General features: G+C 34.6%; 1 protein-coding gene and 1 pseudogene across 1 annotated transcript; one reads left to right on the top strand and one right to left on the bottom strand.

The window, feature by feature from the left end:
* The first annotated feature begins 10,037 nt into the window (after positions 1 to 10,037).
* LOC134246679 (ficolin-2-like) lies at positions 10,038 to 12,462 on the top strand. Its single transcript, XM_062729047.1, has 5 exons — positions 10,038 to 10,326; positions 10,727 to 10,863; positions 11,036 to 11,132; positions 11,338 to 11,505; positions 12,410 to 12,462. The coding sequence occupies exons 1-5, from the start codon at positions 10,038 to 10,040 to the stop codon at positions 12,460 to 12,462; spliced, it is 744 nt and encodes a 247-aa protein (XP_062585031.1).
* A 3,370-nt stretch (positions 12,463 to 15,832) lies between these two features.
* LOC134246682 (uncharacterized) lies at positions 15,833 to 23,291 on the bottom strand (annotated as a pseudogene).
* Positions 23,292 to 23,577: the final 286 nt, after the last annotated feature.

Below are 23,577 nucleotides of genomic sequence, written 5' to 3'. Positions count from 1 at the left end.
TTTCGGATTAATAAAATTTGACTTCATCTATTTGTTGATGATAAATTTTCAATTAGGATATATATATATATTTTTTTTAATTTTTACTGTTCAGAATTAAGAAAATAATTCAAAATACACCCTGATAGAATGTTTATACACACATCGTAAAGAAATAGGATCGAATTCAAAGACATCGCTGGCCATTGATGGCAGCCATTCCAGCATGTACGTAAATAATGTGATTTTTATCACCCTTCAAATATAGGGAAATTATTTTAGTAAAGGTGGATGGAAATTAAAACAAATTCCATTTTACGGACGAGAAAAATATCACATACATTTAAAATAATAATATTTGAACTTAAAAATTAAGGTAATATAAACTTAAAATTTCACTTTAAGAGTGAAATATTGAAAATAAATTAATAAATAAATATAAAATAAAATACAAAAAAATATTCTGAATAAACCTTATCTCTGTTTCTTGTCATTCACTTTAATGAAACGTAGAGAGGAACATATGTACATGTGTACATTCTTATTGAGTAGACACCAACAACATTTCATTAAATAACGTTTCTTTTAAATTCCATTCATTAAATTATATTTTTATAAAACAATGCCCTTATTTTAATAAATTTCCACACCTCTTAAAACCCTGCTAGAGCGAGAACAATGGGGACAGTAATTATCAGTAAATGTCAGCACTTGTCTAAGTTTTTCAGCAGGGACAGTAAACGGGTCAGTAATTGTCTAAGTTTATCAGCACCGACTAAGATTATCAGCACTTCTCTAAGTTTATCAGCACCGGCAGTAAAAAGGTCAGTAATTGTCTAAGTTTTTCAGTAACGACAGCACATTGTCAGTAAATGTCTAAGTTTATCAGTAAAAAATGGGAATGTCAGTAGGTTTCTGACTTAGTAGTGTTAATAGTCCTGTCTGTGTTTACTGTGACATGACGACAATTACTAGTCCTGTCTGTGTTTACTGTGACATGACGACAATTACTAGTCCTGTCTGTGTTTACTGTGACATGACAACAATTACTAGTCCTGTCTGTGTTTACTGTGACATGACGACAATTACTAGTCCTGTCTGTGTTTACAGTGACATGACGACAATTACTAGTCCTGTCTGTGTTTACTGTTACATGAAGACAATTAAAAGTCCTGTCCATGTTTACTGTGACATGACAACAATTACTAGTCCTGTCTGTGTTTACTGTGACATGACGACAATTACAAGTCCTATCTGTGTTTACTGTGACATGACGACAATTACTAGTCCTGTCTGTGTTTACTGTGATATGACGACAATTACTTGCCCTGTCTGTGTTTACTGTGACATGACGACAATTACTTGTACCGTCTGTGTTTAATGTAACATGACGACAATTACTAATCCTGTCTGTGTTTAATGTGACATGACAAGAATTACTTGTCCTGTCTGTGTTTACTGTGACATGACAATTACTAGTCCAGTCTGTGTTTACTGTGACATGACAATTACTAGTCCTGTCTGTGTTTACTGTGATATGACGAAAATTACTACACTTGTCTGTGTTTACTGTGACAGTACAACAATTACTAGTCCTGTCTGTGTTTACTGTGACATGACGACAATTACTAGTCCTGGGTCTGCGCAAGTGAGTTAAGGCTACGTATGGAGGTTTCAATGCAAAATATCTAGTTAAAACCCATAATTGCTATACATATCGATAAGAAAATGCTAAGACTTGTTTTCTAATATATTCTTGGTATCCACGATATGCGATAGCCAGTACTTATTATGACGTCATATTATGACGTCATCAACCTTTACTACACAAGTTTATAAGAAACATCAACAAAATCGCTTCGGCGCAAGGGCATACCTTATTTTGTTTTACAGAAACAAGGTATAAAAAGAAGCACAATATTACAAGGATTTAAGATATTTCTGCAGAAATATCGGCACTGCAATTGTTCAGTTACTATTCGTACAGTACTAAGTTAAAACAGTGTAAAAATGCACAGTCCAGTGTAAGTTTAGTAAATTGTTTATAGTTTGAAGAAGACCATAGGATTTGTACAGGGATTTTATGACTTTTAGGAATATTCTCCTTAGTATCATACATTATTTATTTTAAATCAAATATGATATGCCCTTGCGCCGTTGTTGTTTTGTTGATGAGTTTTATTACCTTCAATGGGAAATAACTGAGACGTCATAATATAACGTCATAATGTGCACTTACAATAATATACTGTCGGTACTAGGTATGTATAAGAAAATCAATTTGAACATTCCACGTATATAAAATACACAATTTATGTTTTTTTATTAGCTCGTTTGCATAGAAAAGCCCACATTTAGCCTTAACTCACTTGCGTGTGTTTACTGTGATATGACGACAATTACTGGTCCTATCCGTGTTTACTGTGACATGACGGAAATTACCAGTTCTGTCTGTGTTTACTGTGGCATGACAATTACTAGTCCTGTCCGTGTTTACTGTGACATAACGACAATTACTGATCTTGTCTGTGTTTACAGTGACATGACGACAATTACTTGTCCTGTCTGTGTTTACTGTGACATGACGACAATTACTTGTGCTGTCTGTGTTTACTGTGACATGACGACAATTACTAATCCTGTCTGTGTTTACTGTGATATAACACTTACTAGTCCTGTCTGTGTTAACTGTTACATGACAACAATTACTAGTCCAGTCTGTGTTTACTGCAACATGACGACAATTACTTGTCCTCTCTGTGTTTACTGTGACATGACAACAATTACTAGTGCTGTCCATGGTTACTGTGACACGACGAAAATAACTACATGTAGTCCTGTTTGTGTTTACTGTGTCATGACGACAATTACTAGTCCTGTCTGTGTTTACTGTGACATAACGACAATTACTGATACTGTCTGTGTTTACTGTGACATGACAACAATTACTTGTCCTGTCTGTGTTTACTGTAACATGACAACAATTACTAGTCCTGTTTGTGATTTATGTAACATGACAACAATAACTAGTCCTGTCTGTGTTTACTGTAACATGACGACAATTACTAGTCCTGCTTCTGTTTACTATGACATGAGGACAATTACTAGTCCTGTCTGTGTTTACTGTGACATGACAACAATTACTTGTCCTGTCTGTGTTTACTGTGACATGACGAGATTTACTTGTGTTGTCTCTGTTTACTGTGACATGACAATTACTGGTCCTGTCTGTGTTAACTGTGACAGGACAACTATTACTAGTCCTGTCTGTGTTTACTGTGACAGGACGACAATAACTTATCCTGTCTGTGTTTACTGTGACATGACGGCAATTACTAGTCCTGTCTGTGTTTACTGTGACATGACGACAATTACTAGACTTGTCTGTGTTTACTTTGACAAGACAACAATTACTAGTCCTGTCTGTTTTTACTGTGACATGACAACAATTACTAATCCTGTCTGTGTTTACTGTGACATGACGACAATAACTAGTCTTGTGTGTGTTTACTGTGACATGACAACAATTACTAGTCCTGTCTGTGTTTGCTTTGACAGTAAAACAATTACTAGTAATGTCTGTGTTTACTGTGACATGACGACAATTACTAGTCCTGTCTGTGTTTACTGTGACATGACGAGAATTACTAGTCCTCTCCGTGTTTACTGTGACATGACGACAATTACTAGTCCTGTCTGTGTTTACTGTGACATGACGAGAATTACTAGTCCTCTCTGTGTTTACTGTGAAATGACGACAATTAAATGTCTTTTCTGTGTTTACTGTGAGATGACGACAATAACTTGTCCTGTCTGTGTTTACTGTGACATGACAATTACTAGTCCTGTCTGTGTTTACTGTGACATGACAATTACTAGTCCTGTCTGTGTTTACTGTGACATGACGACAATAACTAGTTATGTCTGTGTTTACTATGACATGACAACAATTACTAGTCCTGTCTGTGTTTACTGTGACATGACGATAATTACAAGTCCTGTATGTGTTTACTGTGACGTGACGACAATTACTAGTCCTGTGTGTGTTAACTGTGACATGAAGATAATTACTAGTCATGTCTGTGTTTACTGTGACATGACGACAATTACTAGTCCTGTCTGTGTTTACTGTGACATGACAATATTCACTAGTTTTGTCTGTGTTTACTGCAACATGACCACAATTACTTGTCCTCTCTGTGTTTAGTGTGTAATGACAACAATTACTAGTGCTGTCCATGGTAACTGTGACACGACGACAAGAACTAGTCCTGTTTGTGTTTATTTTGACATGACGACAATTACTAGTCCTGTCTGCGTTTACTGTGACATGACGACAATTACTAGTCCTGTCTGTGTTTACTGTGACATGACGACAATTACTAGTCCTGTCTGTGACACATGACGACAATTACTAGTCCTGTCTGTGTTTACTGTGACAAGCCGACAATTACAAGTCCTGTCTGTGTTTACGGTGACATGACGACAATTACTGATACTGTCTGTGTTTACTGTGACATGACGACAATTACTGGTCCTGTCTGTGTTTACTGCGACATGACAACTACTGGTCCTGTCTGTGTTTAAGGTGACATGACGACAATTATTAATCCTGTCTGTGTTTAATGTGACAGGACTAGAATTACTAGTCCTGTCTGTGTTTACTGTGACATGACAACAATTACTAATCCTGTCTGTGTTTACTGTGACATGACGACAATTACTAATCCTGTCTGTGTTTACTGTGACATGACAACAATTACTAGTCCTGTCTGTGTTTACTGTGACATGACAACAATTACTAAACCTGTCTGTGTTTACTGTGACATGACGACAATTACTAATCCTGTCTGTGTTTACTGTGACATGACGACAATTACTAGTCCTGTCTGTGTTTACTGTGACATGACGACAATTACTGGTCCTGTCTGTGTTTACTGTGACATGACGACTATTACTGGTCCTGTCTGTGTTTACTGTGACATGACAACTAATACTGGTCCTTTCTGTGTTTACTGTGACATGACGACAATAAATATTCCTGTCTGTGTTTACTGTGATATGACAAGAATTACTGGTCCTGATTGTTTTTACTGTGACATGACGACAAGAATTACTGGTCCTGTCTGTGTTTACTGTGATATGACGTAAATTAGTTGTCCTTTCTGTGTTTACTGTGATATGACGACAATTACTAGTCCTCTATGTGTTTACTGTGACATGATGACAATAACTAGTCCTGTCTGTGTTTACTGTGATATGACAAGAATTACTGGTCCTGTTTGTTTTTACTGTGACATGACAACAATTACTAGTCCTGTCTGTGTTTACTGTGACATGACGACAATTACTGGTCCTGTCTGTGTTTACTGTGACATGACGACAATTACTAGTCTTGTCTGTGTTTACTGTGACATGACGACAATTACTGGTCCTGTCTGTGTTTCCTGTGACATGACGACAATTACTAGTCCTATCTGTGTTTACTGTGACATTGACGGCAATAACTAGTCCTCTCTGTGTTTACTGTTACATGACGACAATTACTGGTCGTGTCGGCTTTGACTGTGGCATGACGACAATTTCCAGTCCTGTCTGTGTTTACTGTGACATGACGACAATTACTAGTCCTGTCTGTGTTTACTGTGACATGACGACAATTACTGTGTCCTGGTCCTGTGTGTTTACTGTGACATGACGACAATTACTAGTCCTGTCTGTGTTTACTGTGACATGACGACAATTACCAGTCCTGTCTGTGTTTACTGTGACATGACGACAATTACTAGTCCTGTCTGTGTTTACTGTGACATGACGACAATTACAAGTCCTGTCTGTGTTTACTGTGACATGACGACAATTCCTATTTCTGTCTGTGTAGACTCTGACATGACGACAATAACTAGTCCTGTTCGTGTTTACTGTGACATGACGACAATTACTAATCCTGTCTGTGTTTACTGTGACATGACGACAATTACTAGTCCTCTCTGTGTTTACTTTGACATGACGACAATAACTAGTCCTGTCTGTGTTTACTGTGATATGACAAGAATTACTGGTCCTGTTTGTTTTTACTGTGACATGACGACAATTACTAGTCCTGTCTTTGTTTACGGTGAGATGACAACAATTATTAGTCCTGTCTGTGTTTACTTTGACATGACGACAATTAATGGTCCTTTCTGTATTTACTGTGACATCACGACAATTAATGGTCCTTTCTGTATTTACTGTGACATCACGACAATTTTTAGTCCTGTCTGTGTTAACTGTTACATGATGACAATTACTGTTCCTTTCTGTGTTTACTTTGACATGACGAAAATTACTTGTCCTGTAAGTGTTGACTTTGACATGACGACAATTATTAGTCCTGTCTGTGTTTACTGTTACATGATGACAATTACTGTTCCTTTCTGTGTTGACTATGAGATGAATACAATTACTAGTCCTGTCTGTGTTTACTGTTACATGACCACAATTACTGGTCCTGTCTGTGTTTACTGTGACATGACGACAATTACTTGTCCTATCCGTGTTCACTGTGACCTGACGACAATTACTTGTCCTGTGTGTGTTTACTGTGACATGACGACAATTAGTAGTCCTTTCTGTATTTACTGTGACATGACGACAATAACTAGTCCTGTCTGTGTTTACTGTGACATGACGACAATTACCAGTCCTGTCTGTGTTTACTGTGACATGACGACAATTACTGGTCCTGTCTGTGTTTACTGTGACATGACGACAATTACTAGTCCTGTCTGTGTTTACTGTGACATGACGACAATTACTGGTCCTGTTCATGTTACCTGTGACATGACGACAATTACTAGTCCTGTCCGTGTTGACTGTGACATGACGACAATAACAAGTCCTGTCTGTGTTTTATGTGACATGACAACAATTACTAGGCCTGTCCATGTTTACTGTGACATGACGACAATTACAAGTCATGTCTTTGTTTACTGTGACATGACGACAATTACTGGTCCTGTCTGTGTTTACTGTGACATGACGACAATTACTAGTCCTGTCTGTGTTTCCTGTGACATAACGACAATAACTAGTAATGTCTGTGTTGACTGTGACATGAGGACAATTACTAGTTCTATCTGTGTTTACTGTGACATGACGACAATTACTAGTCCTGTCTGTGTTTACTGTGATATGACAAGAATTACTGGTCCTGTTTGTTTTTACTGTGACATGACGACAATTACTGGTCCTTTCTGTGTTTACTGTGACATGACGAAAATTACTAGTCCTGTCTGTGTTTACGGTGAGATGACGACAATTACTAGTCCTGTCTGTGTTTACTGTGACATGACCACAATTACAAGTCCTGTCTGTGTTTACTGTGACATGACGACAATTACTTGTCCTATCCGTGTTCACTGTGACCTGACGACAATTACTTGTCCTGTGTGTGTTTACTGTGACATGACGACAATTACTAGTCCTGTCTGTGTTTACTGTGACATGACGACAATTACTAGTCCTGTCTGTGTTTACTGTGACATGACGACAATTACTGGTCCTGTCTGTGTTTACTGTGACATGACGACAATTACTAGTCCTGTCTGTGTTTACTGTGACATGACGACAATTACTAGTCCTGTCTGTGTTAACTGTGACATGACGACAATTACCAGTCCTGTCTGTGTTTACTGTGACATGACGACAATTACTAGTCCTGTCTGTGTTTACTGTGACATGACGACAATTACTAGTCCTGTCTGTGTTTACTGTGACATGACGACAATTACTAGTCCTGTCTGTGTTTACTGTGACATGACGACAATTACTGGTCCTGTCTGTGTTTACTGTGACATGACGACAATTACTAGTCCTGTCTGTGTTTACTGTGACATGACGACAATTACTAGTCCTGTCTGTGTTTACTGTGACATGACGACAATTACTGGTCCTGTCTGTGTTTACTGTGACATGACGACAATTACTAGTCCTGTCTGTGTTTACTGTGACATGACGACAATTACTAGTCCTGTCTGTGTTTACTGTGACATGACGACAATTACTGGTCCTGTCTGTGTTTACTGTGACATGACGACAATTACTAGTCCTGTCTGTGTTTACTGTGACATGACGACAATTACTAGTCCTGTCTGTGTTTACTGTGACATGACGACAATTACTGGTCCTGTCTGTGTTTACTGTGACATGACGACAATTACTAGTCCTGTCTGTGTTTACTGTGACATGACGACAATTACTAGTCCTGTCTGTGTTGTGACATGACGACAATTACTGTGTGACATGACGACAATTACTGGTCCTTCTGTGTTTACTGTGACATGACGACAATTACTAGTCCTGTGTTTTACTGTGACATGACGACAATTACTAGTCCTGTCTGTGTTTACTGTGACCTGACGACAATTACTAGTCCTGTCTGTGTTTACTGTGACATGACGACAATTACTAGTCCTGTCTGTGTTTACTGTGACATGACGACAATTACTGGTCCTGTCTGTGTTTACTGTGACATGACGACAATTACTAGTCCTGTCTGTGTTAACTGTGACATGACGACAATTACTAGTCCTGTCTGTGTTTTCTGTGACATGACAAAAATTACTAGTCCTGTCTGTGTTTACTGTGACATGACGACAATTAGTGGTCCTGTTTGTTTTTACTGTGACATGACGACAATTACTAGTCCTGTCTGTGTTTACTGTGACATGACGACAATTACTAGTCCTGTCTGTGTTTACTGTGACATGACGACAATTACTAGTCCTGTCTGTGTTTAATGTGAGATGACGACAATTACTAGTCTTGTATGTCATTACTTTGACATGACAACAATGGGCGGGAGATGGAGAACTGTTAATGTTGTATTACTGTATAATAGGTCACTGTATGAAAGCTCGTGTTAAATTTTACCTTAAATGCAATTGTAATGCTGCAGTAATTTGATGTTTGAATGCATAGCATATTGTGGGGTTGTAATTCACATCAGATTCAATAAATAAATACCTTAATGAATGAAACATACGGTCTAGGTAATAGTAAGTTAATCACTTTTCACTAGTAAATGTCCTAATATGTTAATACTTGGCGTGAGGTTTACTTCATTGCAAATTTTTACAGGTATCCAGCAAAAAGTTAATTTTTTAAAATACATATTACGATATAGTCACTCATTTGGATATCTATTTCATTTTTGATTTCTCTGCGGTGACTCAGTCTACTATTATTTCGGGAAATACATCGCAAAACTGGATCTGAATGGTGAGAAATAAGATAAAGAACTTTTAGGGTTAACTCAAAGCGTAAAAAACAGAGGGACATAATCATCCCTACATTTTCTCCCGCTTTTCGACGGTTGTACAAAACTAGTTATATAATACTGCATTTTTCAGCCAGTACGATGACTCTCCATAATCAAACAATGTTCACCTAGCCCATTAGGCTCGATAAATCTTTTACTCTTTTAGATTCTGAATCATTCGCATTAACGACGCTTTAAAGTAGCAATAATTGTGTAATTTAATGAGATCAAGATTACCAATTTATTTCCTATTCAGCCCATTTCAAAAAATATTTTTATTGCCCTGTAAAAATTTCAACCTAAATCCACAAGAAATCATTATTCTACGGGGGTTATTTTTTGTCACTTGGGTTATGCAAGTTTTAAGAGTGATGATACTTTTCGACGTCGAATAATGACCGGTGGCAATTATTGCCGTAAAATATTGAGCAGGGGTTATTTTTCGACGTCGAAAAATGACCCTTGTCAATATTCAATGGGGGAATTACTTTTCTTCACAAGGGTACGAAAAGTGACTAGGGGAGCGTTTGGGGAACATATGTAACGGTTCCCATTATAATAATCACTAGTTTATTTCAGATTCAACAAATCAATATTTAAATGAATGAAACATACGAAGTACGTAACCATTATCCAATCATTTTCCGTAACTGATGTTTATTTTGATATTTATATTTTGTGTTTGGTATACTACGTAGCACATTTCTACAGGTACCCAACGACAAAGCCAGTAGTTCTAAGTACAAGTTACGATATGGGCGCTCTTTGTGCAATTATTTTAGTTTTGGTCTTTTTTGACGTGTGCCAGTCTACTATTATTTCGAGGAAATACAAAGCCAAACTGGAACTCAATGATAAGAAGTCAAATGAAGAACCTTTAGGAGAACACAACTCAACATCAGTAATAGAGTGTGCAGCGCGTTGTCAAAGCGAGTGTAGTATCTTTGGTTTCCACTCTCAAATGAAAAAATGTCGAACCCACAAGAGGAACCTCATGTCTGAAGTATCAGATGAGGATGGCTGGAGATATTACTCACGTGACTGTATGTATATCTGTTATTTTCCTTTTTTTACTCACCATAAATTAGATAAATATCATGAATCTTTATTGCTCAATATCATTAATTAGTTCTAAGTAATAGCCCTTTCTTATTATTTGTAATCACTTCAATTTCCGTAATAAAAACATGCTTAACAAAATTTACATTGTAGTTCATATATTAGCTTTAATTAAGAGATAACGTCACTCCTCTCACTTAATTCTTGTATATACAATGTATGATTCCAGTATTATATTTTATGAGTTATTTCTGTACATTGTATATACATAGCATGATTCCAGTATTACATTTTATGAGTTATTTCTGTACATTGTATACACATATTATGGTTCCTGTATTACTTTTTAGTTTTTTATGGATTGTGAGTTTTTTTCTGCTTTAGTCACTCCAATAGACTGTAAGGATCTTCAATCAGATGGATACTTTAATTCAGGGGTGTATGAAATCTACCCCTATGGTACCATTACCAGTCCTGTCCCGGCGTACTGCGATATGACTACAATGGGCGGGGGATGGACGGTTTGTTGTTTATTTTAATATAAAGGCATATTATACAATTTATTTCACACTCAATGTTTTGTTGTTTAACGGAATATGGACTGAAAAAGTATAAATATTCTTAGATTATATCATATATATTGATCCCTCAAATGTTGAAAACAATGATTTGCTATACGTGTTAACTTTAAAGGCAATCCAAAAACGAATTAATGGAACCCTGGACTTTGACAGAACCTGGACGGAATATAAAAATGGTTTTGGCGCCCCAGAACAGGATGTCTGGGTTGGTAAGTGTAAATTACTTGCAAATAGGAACTTTTATTCCTTCAAAATTTAAAAAAAAAATACATGTGTCAGGTAATAGATTGAAGCATAATAAAGATCTGAGCTTAATACTTGGTAATATGTGTTCTACGATATATACATATCATGTTAGACTGATATATCAAATAAAGAGTAAAAGAAAAGAAGAAAATCATTATCTTAAATCAGGAAATGACGTAATCCATCAATTAACCAAAGAAGGTACCTCATCCCTGTACGTGACAATAACTCTACAAAATGGTACAACGCTGTATGAAACGTACGACAGATTCTCTGTCTCCGACGAAGCAGGAAAATATCAACTCTTTCTTGCAGGACCTGCCACGGGAACCTTGGGTAAGTGTATCCATGTTAATTTCTAAAGGTATGTCACACGTGAAATTTGTTAAATCAAGGATTTTTTAGAAGTATATTTTAAATAAGTTCTCATATAGTGTGACTCAAAATTGCAAAAGAAATAGGGGGTCAGTGTGCATCCTATTGATCTACGATATAATTGAGTTGACCTTTTTGCACTCAAACTCTAAATTTTGAAAAATTGAGTTAACCTTTATCATATTTTACCAGATGTAACCAAGGCAATAAATTAATTTTTTTTTTACGTAAAAAAAGTTTTAATAATACCTATCATTGAACAAAACTTGCAAATTAATGCGCCTAAATTATTGTGTGACCTTTTTGCACCAAAAAAGTAACATTTTTGGTGTATCAAATTAATTGAAAGGCAATAAAACATTTTATTAATCAATCTTTTTTCCACTTTTGTGCTGATTAGTCACAAGAATCGAGTACTTTAAAAAAATGAAAGAAAAAGTTCGGGTCAGTGATGTTAAATTTGAAATATTAGTCAAAATATGTGATTTTTGGGTGAAAAATGCTGTAAATTTTATCTTGACTTATTAGACATATCTTCATTTTTTGGCAAAGTTTGTTGAAAGAAGGTGTAAAACGTGTTCTTAAAATATATATCCAAACCTATATTAAATATTTCAGTAATATCATAACGGAACATATCTCCGAGTAAAAGTATGTGAGGCTAAAGTTATAGGATATTCAATTTAAAAAAGGTGCAGATTTGCAGAATTATCTGCTTACACGTATTCTTCAACCACAAGAAGTAGTCCCTTATAAAACTTGCTTCTTTGTAGCTTTTTGAGTAGTGTTTTCGTTGACTGTTAAACCATTAACATTGTTGAATTAAAGTATGTTATAATAATTGTATTTTAATGAATTTTTTTAGATAAGAGGTCCAGCGTGAACTTTTCTAATAAGCTGACGAATGACATACTTTGAAATTAAGTTCAAATTACGTATATCATTAAAATAATACTTTTGTGTATTGATAAATTATAAAATTCTTTAAAAAAGAAAAGGATGTGTTTTTTTTCTGATAATCTCTTAACGTTTTTGATTCCATGCTAATTAAACATGTTTAACATTTCAGAATATCATTGGCCGGTACAATTAACATACGCAGCTGATATTGAATTTCTAATTGTCAAGTGTAAACAATTTCTAATTATACATTTTATGTACAAAGAAAATTATATTATTTTTTTTAACAGACAAATCCCAAAATTACATTAGTTCAACATTGTTATTCAGCTTGGGTTTCCAGATATTTTTTTATAATTCACATTGTAACTTATACGGAAAAAGTTTACAGAACATGATAGTCTGATTTTCAATGATTAACATTTTTTACTACTACGGAATAGGAAGTCTACAGTGTGTCATTGATCTTAAATGTCCAAAGGTTTACGAAAATTTGATGACAAAAAAAATTTGATCGGATAAAATTTCAAATAAAAAAAGCTTAAAAAGCCAAATTCAAAAGACCTCAACGCGTTTCACATTTACATTAATTTAATAGGAAATCTACCATCTTATAACATTCACAGATACACCATATCTGATCTCGTTATTAATGATTTACTTAGTATTTCATATCACACCTTTTTAAATGCACTGTGTAGGACAAATATTAAATTTTCATTTTTTCTACAGGAGACTCTATGTTACACACTGGTGATTCTAGGACCGATCTGTCTGGGATGTACTTCAGTACCCCAGACAGGGATAACGACGGGTATTTAGGTAACTGTGCTGCTCTCAGTAACCGTAGAGGAGGCTGGTGGTTCAACTGGCGTGCCGACGCCTTCCTTAACGGTCAGTGGTCCCCGGGGTACTGGCTCTGGCCATGGTATCCTACAGTGACTGATAGTAAACAGATAAAGGAGACCCTCATGATGGTCAGACGTCACTAGGTAAACATCATTAAATCCTAATATAACAGAGTTTTTTTTTTTTTTTTTTTCTTTTTGTATTACTGTGAAAATTTCAAAAGGTTATAAGAGGTTTTTCAAAGTGAAATATGTCCTTATTTCTGTGAAACATTAATTTAATTCTATTTTTTCTTAACAGACGAAAGATCATCGATCAATTAGACGAATCCAGTTTGATTCAAGAGACGGTTTTAAATTTAACATTTATCACGGGGTTCTTTTTCTGTAAGACTGTTTGACATGAAGTGACTAAACAAATATGTTTTCAGGGGATGAAGGATTATGTAAAGCAATAAATGATTGTGATCTTGTTCTACTGATTGTATTCTGCAAATGATGTACTTTATATATGTTGTAATAAATTTGAAATTAGAAATATTTCGTTGTTATTCACACTAATAAATGAAGATGTCTGGACGGAGAATTAGGATGTAGATTACTTTATTGTCAAACCTATTACAGCGGAACCTGTTTAATCCGACACATTTGCGATACATTTCACTGTGGTGTCCGCCATTCAATTGACACAATGCAAGGGGAATGTCATAAGCGAAACCCAAAATTTGAAATTATTTAAATTCATTGTTATTTAGGTTAGAGATAATTCATGTAAGTTGAAGAAGAAATCAAATTTGCAAAACAAGACAAAGAGTTAGAAAAAAAGCACTGACTCATTATTTTTGGAAAGATGTTATCTTATATCTGCAACTGTCTTTGCAAATAAAACTTAGCGAGCTAACATTAATCAATATGTTTGCAAATACTTTTGCAATTATGAGACTACATCTTTTAAAATAAATGATTCAATATGACAAGTCATTCTCTATTATGCAATGTGTAGACTTTGGTATATATATATATATATATTATATATATATATATATATATATATATATATATATATATATATATATATATATATATATATATATATATATATATATATATATATCTCCAAAAATTTGATTGACTACAACTTGAAATTTGTTATTAAATCATTAGGAAAAGTTTTAGGAGGTAATGATAAAAATTCAAGATAAATTTGTGAAACAAAGAGGCTCATGATGAATGTTGTCGTTTGCAGGTCAAACACCAAGGTCAATATAAAATTAGTTTTGGTACCAAAAGAAAAGTTCCTCACAATGAGTCTACCTTCTAAAATAAAAAACAAATAAGCAGCGACAGTTCAGTACTAAAGACCAAAGTTAGAGATTTTCAAAAGTAGGTCAAACTGGACAAGGTCAAGGAGTCAATACTGATGATACCCAAAAGAATTTCAGAAAGAATACACAGGTGAAATATAAAAGTCACGGAATCAACCATTCAAAAGTTATCACCAAAGTTTTTCAAAAGAAGGTCAAAGTCTGATGTCCAAATAAAAGGATAAAAAATAAAAAGAAAATATTGGTATTCAAGAGAAGCTCTTACCACAAGAAATGAACCGGTAAAATGGTTAACCCCTTGTACTAAATTTTCAGTAAATACATCCAAAGTTAACGTTTTTGAAAAGTAGGTCAAATCCATAAGATCAAGGTTAAAGGTCATTACTGTTTGTACTCAGGAGAAGGTCTTATCAAAATATAAGTGTGAAGAGTATGATATCACTTGATTTAACCGTGTAGTAGCTATGGCTAAGAATAAAATTTAGAAAATTTCTTTAAAAGAGAGTCAAACATAAAGGTCAAAGTCAAAAATACTTTTACCCTAGGAAAAGTTTTTACACGTTGAATACACCAGTGAAATATTAAAGCCATAGTTCATATGACCAAGGCTCAAATTTCGAATTCGAAATTGACCGTCAAAATAAAGAAAAAAACCTGTGAAATATGAAATTCATAGCTCAAACCAATTAAAGGCTGTAGTCAGGGCTAATTGATTTACCACAGATAAATCAGGAAAAAAACAACAACAAACAAACAGACAACTGGACCGACCGTCCTAGGAAAATATATTTGCCCCTTGTTTTTTGGATTACGGATAGAGATTTTAAAAACAACACTTTGTGCTAAAATGTTTGTATGTATGGTTAGAGGAGATCCCAGTCAGTTTCCTTGGGAAAATAACGAAACAATATAATGCACTGCTTGTCTTTCTGTACATGCTATTCATAGTTTATTTAAAACATGAGGATAAACCTAGATCTCTTCCGAGGAGACGAATATACAATCCGAGGATAAATTTAGATCTCTTCCGAGGAGAGGAATGTACGATCCGAGGATAAATCTAGATGACTTCCGAGGAGACGAATATACAATCCAAGGGTAAATTTAGATCTCTTCCGAGGAGAGGAATGTACGATCCAACGTTAACTTAAGAATACTCCATTTAATGATTTAGAACTAAATACACCATTGTTAATGAAATTATATAACAAAAGATAATGGTTGCAAATGTTTATTTTAATTTAGAGAGAATGAATCATTATGTAACAGAACACTCTTCATGCTCCAAATAAAATGGAGAATCCTCACAAATAAAGGGGAGTTTTAGTCCGTCTTCTCCTGTATAGTACGTGTAGTTTCTCTCAGTCACCCAGCGCCACCTGCCGTCGTTATGATAAGTCAAAAGGAGGCCAAAGATTGGGTCAACTGCTGTCTCGCCCTCATCGTTAGGATTCCAGTTCTGATACGTCACTGGTGTCCAATTATCAAAAATGAGTCTTTCATTGTCGTCAAATGTCAAAACATTGGCACGAAATGCAAATGAACCGTTGAGATCAACTTCTGCAGAAAAGGACAAGAAAAAAATTATATCATCCTCAAATTTGAAACACCACCGATACAACATGAGTCGTTGCTTTACATCCAGAATGCTCTAAAAATTATAAGATTTGATCCGCTGTATCCAAATTCAGTAGACATTTGAAGGAAAAGTATTTTCCTTTTTGCGTCGTGGTATTTGTAACAATAGAATATTTTCTAACGAGCATAAGCAAACCTAGGCCAAATTTTATTTCAATTTGAATAACATATGAATATAATGTTTATGGGTGAAATTCGAATTGAACAATTTTGATACACTGCAGAAATATATTTTCCAGATTTAATGTGCAGTTTTTTTTTAAAGTTTAAAATCAGATTTGTAGAAAGCAAAAAAAAAATCTAAATAACTTTTTTTTCAGTTCAGATCACATATGTTGGTACATAAAGTAAGGCCTTTCCAAGAAATACAAATATAACATAGAAAACCCTTGCACCACCTGTTTAAAGGTTACGGCCAAGGTAGGCGTTTTTAAAGGTAGGATAAACTCCGATTTGTTTGTAAAAAGTAGGTCAAAAACCAAGGTCAAAGTATTAAAAGTGTTGAAATCCAATGAAAGGTCTTCTCACAATGACTACATAAGTGAAGTTTGAAAGACCTAAATCTTACAATTCAAATGTTATGGCCAGGTAAAGTTTTCTTGTAAATGCGTAATTTCTAAGGCCAAAAGGTTTAAATTGTTGGTTTCAATAGATAACTCTTGTCACGAAGACTTGATATTTAAAATATGATATTCCTAGAATCTACCATTGAAAAATTAGAGCCAAAGTAAAAGTTAGATTTTTTGTGTAAAAATGTGTCAAACTCCAAGGTCAAGAATTTTAATATCAAATGAAAGTTCTTGTCACAAGGATCAATTAGGTAAAACATAAAAGCCCTAGGCCTTACTGTTCAAAAGTTATAACAAGGATACACGTTTTTTTCACAAGTACTAAAATCTCCAAGGTCAAAGTTGTTGGTATCCAATGAAATGTCTCTTAACAAAATATATATGTGACTTATATGTAAATTATAACAACCCTGGTATCCAATGTTCAAATGATATGGCCAAAGTAAAAGTTTGGATTTTTATGTAAAACTGGGAATACACATGTGAAATATGATAGTCAAAGCTCCACTAAATCAAAAGCAATGGGCAGTATTAAAGTTTTCGCGTACAAACAGACAAACAGACAGAGAGACACACAAAGAGAGAGAAAGAGAGAGAGACAGACAGACAGACAGAGGGATGGACACGACAAAAACTATAAACCCCCGAAACTTTGTTCATGCGGGCATAAAAATGTTTTAATGACCACATTGTATACGGTCAAGTTATCTGATAAGTAGATTGTTTAAATACCCGGATGGAAACAATTAACCATAAAGTGTATTGTTTCATTACCCGGATGTATGCGGTTTACGCCTAAAAACCTCCCATATCCATCCCCATACCAGACAAGAAGCTCTTCACCCGGCTCTATATCACGTGACGTCATATAGAAGATGATGCCCTCGCACGTGATAGGAACGACATTTTCCTGTTGATATTTGGCGGGAGAATTAACGAATCGTAACCAGTTACTACAGGCCGGATCTTCTGCATCTATGTTGTAAGTACCATCGCTCCCCTGTTTATCTACCTTTGAAAACAATAAGATCCTTATGTTTAAGAATGAATTTTAGTTCAGAATATGTTATATATTTTATACTTGATGACAATCAGATCCATGTTGATCAAAATAACTTTGAGGTAATGAATATTTAGGGATTAAAAGAATCTGAAAAATAAAGCGTGAGAGTGTTACATTAGCAATACTAGTCCCCTACCGTGTAATCTGGTTTCCTCTTAAATTGAAAATTTTATCTGAAATCATTGAAGTGGATCAAAAATAAAAATTTATCTATAACTCATCAAAGTCAAGCAAAATACACAGAAGCTAGTCAAACGGATAAACAGGCGGACAGGGAGAAACGAAAGCAGAGGAAAATTTTTTAGTCCATCTGGTTTCAATGACAGGGGTCTAGGAATATGTAACTAAAATATGCAACTTCATTTCGTTTTTCATTTTGGTTGATTCGTTTTATAATTTTACCTGCCATGAATAAAAATCCTCCTTCTTGTCTAGTGTGAATAAGTCCTTCATAAACACCGAGGATCGTGAACTTCGGAACAAAGGTCTCCGCCCATGCGCCCATCCCCGCTCCCGGAAGTGACGAAGATTTGATGGCGAATCCTGCGGGCGTGGTTAAATTAGCTCTCTCGTGAGGCAGGGAACCTAGAGGAATCTTACATGTACAAGATAATGTCAAGGACACGAAACAGAGGTCAAGGACACATGATTTTAAGTATAAAATCAACTTCTTACATGATTTATCTCAATACTTATATAACATTTAGACAACAACAAAGTCAGTGAAACTCTACTTAAGGGAAACTTAATGGTAGAGGTCTAACATTAAGGAAGCTCTAAACACTGCACATTAAAGAGTTCCTTATGCCACCTATCAGAGACCTTTAGTCTACCAACCAGTTTAGTGTATTTTTGTGTTGAAGTATTGCCGGTATATATATTTAAGATACGACATTTTTGGCATTCTAATATGTATCGTGAAACAAACTCTAAACGATGCATTTTTTTTTATTTTGTTGTACATACCTTAGCATTAGGAATGTGTTTATATTTAGAACTCTGTACACCATGCATAATGAAATCTGCACAAACTGAGGAGAGAGAGAAAAAATACACTTAGAATATTGTGCTTACTTTGCAAGCATATTTTTCCCTGATATAGAATGTATTTAAAACTTAAGTTTTGTAGACAATATAAAGAAAACAAATATGGTTAAAAACAACATGTTTTTAAAATAACAAACGTTCAAAGTGTCTATCCATAGAAGCACTCTAACAAGTTAAGTGTGTATTATCACTGTCTTTTATCAAACGTATCATAACATGTAAATAAGGCATTTTACTAGTGGCTGATCCATTTTTATCTGTGTTTCCTTTTAAAAATATTTCTGATAAAAAATCTTATTTATGATTAAAATACGTACAAACTGACAGATATGGACATTTTATTTGATCCTTTTCTTAAAGAAAATCAGCAACAAACAAACACTCATTATAGTAAGAGTTATTTCTCTTGTCAGATGGTAAGTTTACCTTAATACTTACAGTTTTTCTTCTCAGCCTCAATGTCCCATTCCCTCTGAGCAATCTTATAGAGTTCCTGTCAATGTAATAGAGTTCCAATTAATGTAATGGAGTTCCAATGAATGTAATAGAGTTCCTGATATTGAAATAGAGTCCCTGTTAATGTGATAGAGTTCCTGTTATTATAATAGAGTTCCTGTTATTATAATAGAGTTCCGGCTAATGTAATAGAGTTCCTGTTCGTGTAATTGAGTTCCTATTATTGTAATAAAGTTTCCGTTGATGTAGTAAAGTTCCATATATTATAATAGAGTTCCTTTTAATGTAATGGAGTTTTTGTTATTGTAATAGAGTCTCTTTAAGAAATAAATAACAAGTTTATAAACTTCAATGGGAATTGAAGTGGGTCGGTCATGTGATCAAATCCTGTGAAGGCCGAAGGCCTTCTCAGAAGATTTGATCACGTACCGACCCACTTCAATTCCCATTGAAGTTTATAAACTTGTTATTTATTACTTATATATACATTTGAGACAGACAATTGAATATTTTCAAATTTAAATTGTTGCACTAACCGTCCGTCGTAGATTTTGAAAAATGACGCAAGGTGTAAATCGGCTTGCATGGCGGTTACGCTTCGAATTCACCAGGGTAAGGAATCTATTTCGAAGGGAATATTTTGTGAAAGGCTACTTGTGATCAGTTATAGTGAACAGATTGTTGTCTGGGAATATTTTTATTCGTGAAAATTGATAATCGATGCTGAAAAGACACAAGAAACACGTCCGAAGTTTGAATGATGATAAAAAAGTTGGAGGAATTTCGGTCGCCGGAAAGGGATGGATGGATCCGATGGATTGAGACACTTGTCTGAGCCAGTTAATTTACAATTTGATCAAAAACATTCTACAATTTCAGTAACTTAAGGCATACTTATCGTAAAACTCTGATAAACACGGAGACACTGGCGAAAGCTTTACATTGAACTACGAAAACTCCGAGGTGTTTGGCAGCTGTTCATGGCATGATTGCAATATTTTCCAACAGTTTTACACATTTATCGTGAGTAGAATTTAAAGATAAAATAATAGTTTATCATGAAAATTTAACCAAAGGTCTACCCAAAAATAAGGATGAACGTTAGAGACTGTGCAGCTGACAAAAGAGAAGAAAAATGTAAACAAACGGTAGTTTTCTCTATGCACACAGGTTCAATCGATAGCCAAAAAACTGTATGAAATAACTGTTTACATTGTAAATAAAATAATTATCATTTTACTTGCTTATTTTGTTCATGTTTATACATGAAAAGCAAGTAGAGCAGGTCATTTTATAATTTATGTACCAGTATATATTATCGCGCCGTGTGATTAGGTCACGTATTGACCTCTGACCTCTGACAAACTTTATACAGAATTGAAGATATTTTCTCTCTGTATGTTTATATAATGGTGAGATACCACAAATGTATATATTTTAATGTAATAGAGTTCCTGTTATAAAGTATTATTATTACAGTTTCTGTTAATCAAATAGAGTCCCTGTTATTGCAATAGAGTTCCTGTAGTTGTAAATGAGTTCTTTTTAATGTAATAGAAATCCTGTTAATGTAATAGACTTCCTGATCGTGTAACAGAGTTCCTTTTTATTGTAATAGAGTTCCTGTTCGTGTAATAGAGTTCCTTTTATTGTAATAGAGTTCCTGTTAATGTGATAGAGTTCCTGTTAATGTAATTTAGTTCCTGTTAATGTGATAGAGTCCCTGTAATTGTGATATAGTTCCTGTTATTGTAATAGACTTCCTGTTCATGTAATAGAGTTCGTGTAATGGAATTCCTTTTATTGTAATAGAGTTCCCGTTGATGTAATAGAGGTCCTGTTATTATAATAGAGTTTCTGTTCGTGTAATAGACTTACTGTTATTGTAATAGTGTTCCTGTTATTGTAATAGAGTTCCTTTTAATATGATAGAGTTCCTATTATTGTACTATAGTTCCTGTTATTGTAATAGAGTTCCATTTATTGTAATAGAGTTCCTGTTTATGAAAACGAGTTCCAGAAAATATGATAAAGTCCCTGTTAATATAATAAATTTCTGTTAATGTGGTAGAATGATGCAGGTTTAGTCTGTTAGAGGATTGTGGCAGAGATAAAGCAAAAGTTGAACAGAAAAACCAGAGAACCACAGATCCTTGTAGTGTACAGCATTTCGTGTACTTTCAAATTTTCTTAATAAGAGGGCTACATTTCTGCAGCTGGTGAATTCAGAGCAAAAGCATTTCTGAAGATTTAAAGAAAAACACGTTTATCCTTAAAATATATTCAAGGTCAGCCCTCTCTCTCTCTCTCTCTCTCTCTCTCTCTCTCTCTCTCTCTCTCTCTCTCATACTTACATTTCTTTCTTGATATATGTTGAAAAAATTCATCTCTGAAGCGAAAAAAAAAATTATTTTATTTCCATTATAAACTTGGCTATAAGTAATTTCTAAGCAATTTTCCTCTTGCATATGTATATAATGGTTATGTAACCTTAGATCTACAGCGCATATTTCATGCATGTTATCGTCTCAGCAGTAAGTAATTCAAAAGGAATTTTACATAAATTAGATTTTAAACGTAGAGACTATTATACGGTTCAGGTTGTAAGATAAATAGTTTTTTAATTAATTTACTTTATTGTATAACGACGTCTCGACTCCGGCAGTCAGAAATTAACAAATAAAAATCTTCGTTTTCCGGAATTTTTTTAAACTTACATTCACCCCTGTTCTCTTACTTTCAATATATTTGGTGAGTACTTTTTCTTTCTCCTCCGAGTCTAGGACGACCATGTGCGCCCCCTGCTGGTGACAGAAGTCACTGGAATTCAACATGGACGTTGGTTCTTTGTGGAAAGAGAAACACCAGCCACTCACATTGACAAATCCTGGAGAGCATCTCAAAACCTCTGATCCGAAAATCCCAGGGGAACATTTCAAAGATTCAGAATCAAGGGCGATCAAAACTGTCAAATGATATAAATTATATGAGGGGTATATATGTCTTCTAACAGATAATACATTATTCGTTAAGGTGTTTCCAACCTCACAATTTTTACGTTTTAAAATTATATAAATTTTCATGTACAACAATTCACATCAACGAGCCTCTGTCAATATGCTGAAATGTCAATAATAACATTTAAGGAATATAGCTTATTTTAATCTACATGTATGGTATACACTATACATAGGCGTCAGACAGGGGGGGTGTAGCCCTACCCCTCCCACTTTCTTTTTGCAAAAATACTGAAAATAGACATTATATAGGCATTGAAAATTGGGATATACCTTTTTTGTTGGTATACCCACACTTTCGAATACCCCCCCCCCCACACACACACACAAACACACTTTCAATTTCCTTCCGACACCAATGTTGTAACATAAATTGGGGCAGTTTAACGTTATACGTATAACATAGGTTTAAAAAAGCTTCAATCCTTTTATTTTTTATTTCAGTGTAGACAATAAAACATTTTTCCTCCCAAAACAATGGCTTCAAATTGAACTTTAAAAGTAACATCAAGGGGAGCAATATGTTTTCGACCTAACATATCGTGAGATAGGCAACCTATAGGATGCAAAAAGATCTTTTATCCAATCAAATGGCATGTTAAATTAAATAATTTATGCTTGGTTTTCTGGAGATGCATATTCAACGACGATTTTTCTTCCTTTTTCCGGCAGGAGCAATCATATGTTTTCATATTTGCTTCAGAAAAAAGAGAAAGTACCTTTAATTTCTAAGATCTTCATAGACTACAAATTCAAGAGTTAATGACCGCTCCCCTTTTCCGTCTTTTACATTTTAACCATTCGGAAGGTGAACCGTTATGTCATTTACCTGTAACAATCCAGCTCAATAGGGATACTGATACAATCGGAAGGCCTCTTGACATTACGTTGAAATAAATGCATTGGGTATTTCTACAAAAGTAAATAAATAATTAAATGCCGGGGAGATCATTTCTTCCACTGTCTTTGGAAGAAGAAAAATTAAAACAGAGTTATTTTTGTGTAACCATCCTGATAATATGTCATATAGAGAGGGTTGATGTTTATTCTATTCTAGTCCTTTGCTAAATAAGTCAGCCGCGTTGCACAGTGGTTAGAGCTTGTGCTATAGAGCCGCCTACGTCAAACATTGGTTAGAGCATCTGCTCTAGAGTTGTCCGCGTGGTGCAG

This window comes from Saccostrea cucullata, unplaced genomic scaffold (assembly GCF_032062105.1).
Source record: "Saccostrea cucullata isolate Sc308-1 unplaced genomic scaffold, CSIRO_AGI_Scuc_v1 ctg2040, whole genome shotgun sequence".
NCBI classification, from domain to species: Eukaryota; Metazoa; Mollusca; class Bivalvia; order Ostreida; family Ostreidae; genus Saccostrea; species Saccostrea cuccullata.
Note: the sequence above shows the minus strand (reverse complement) of the source record. Positions and strands in the feature narration are given on the sequence as shown.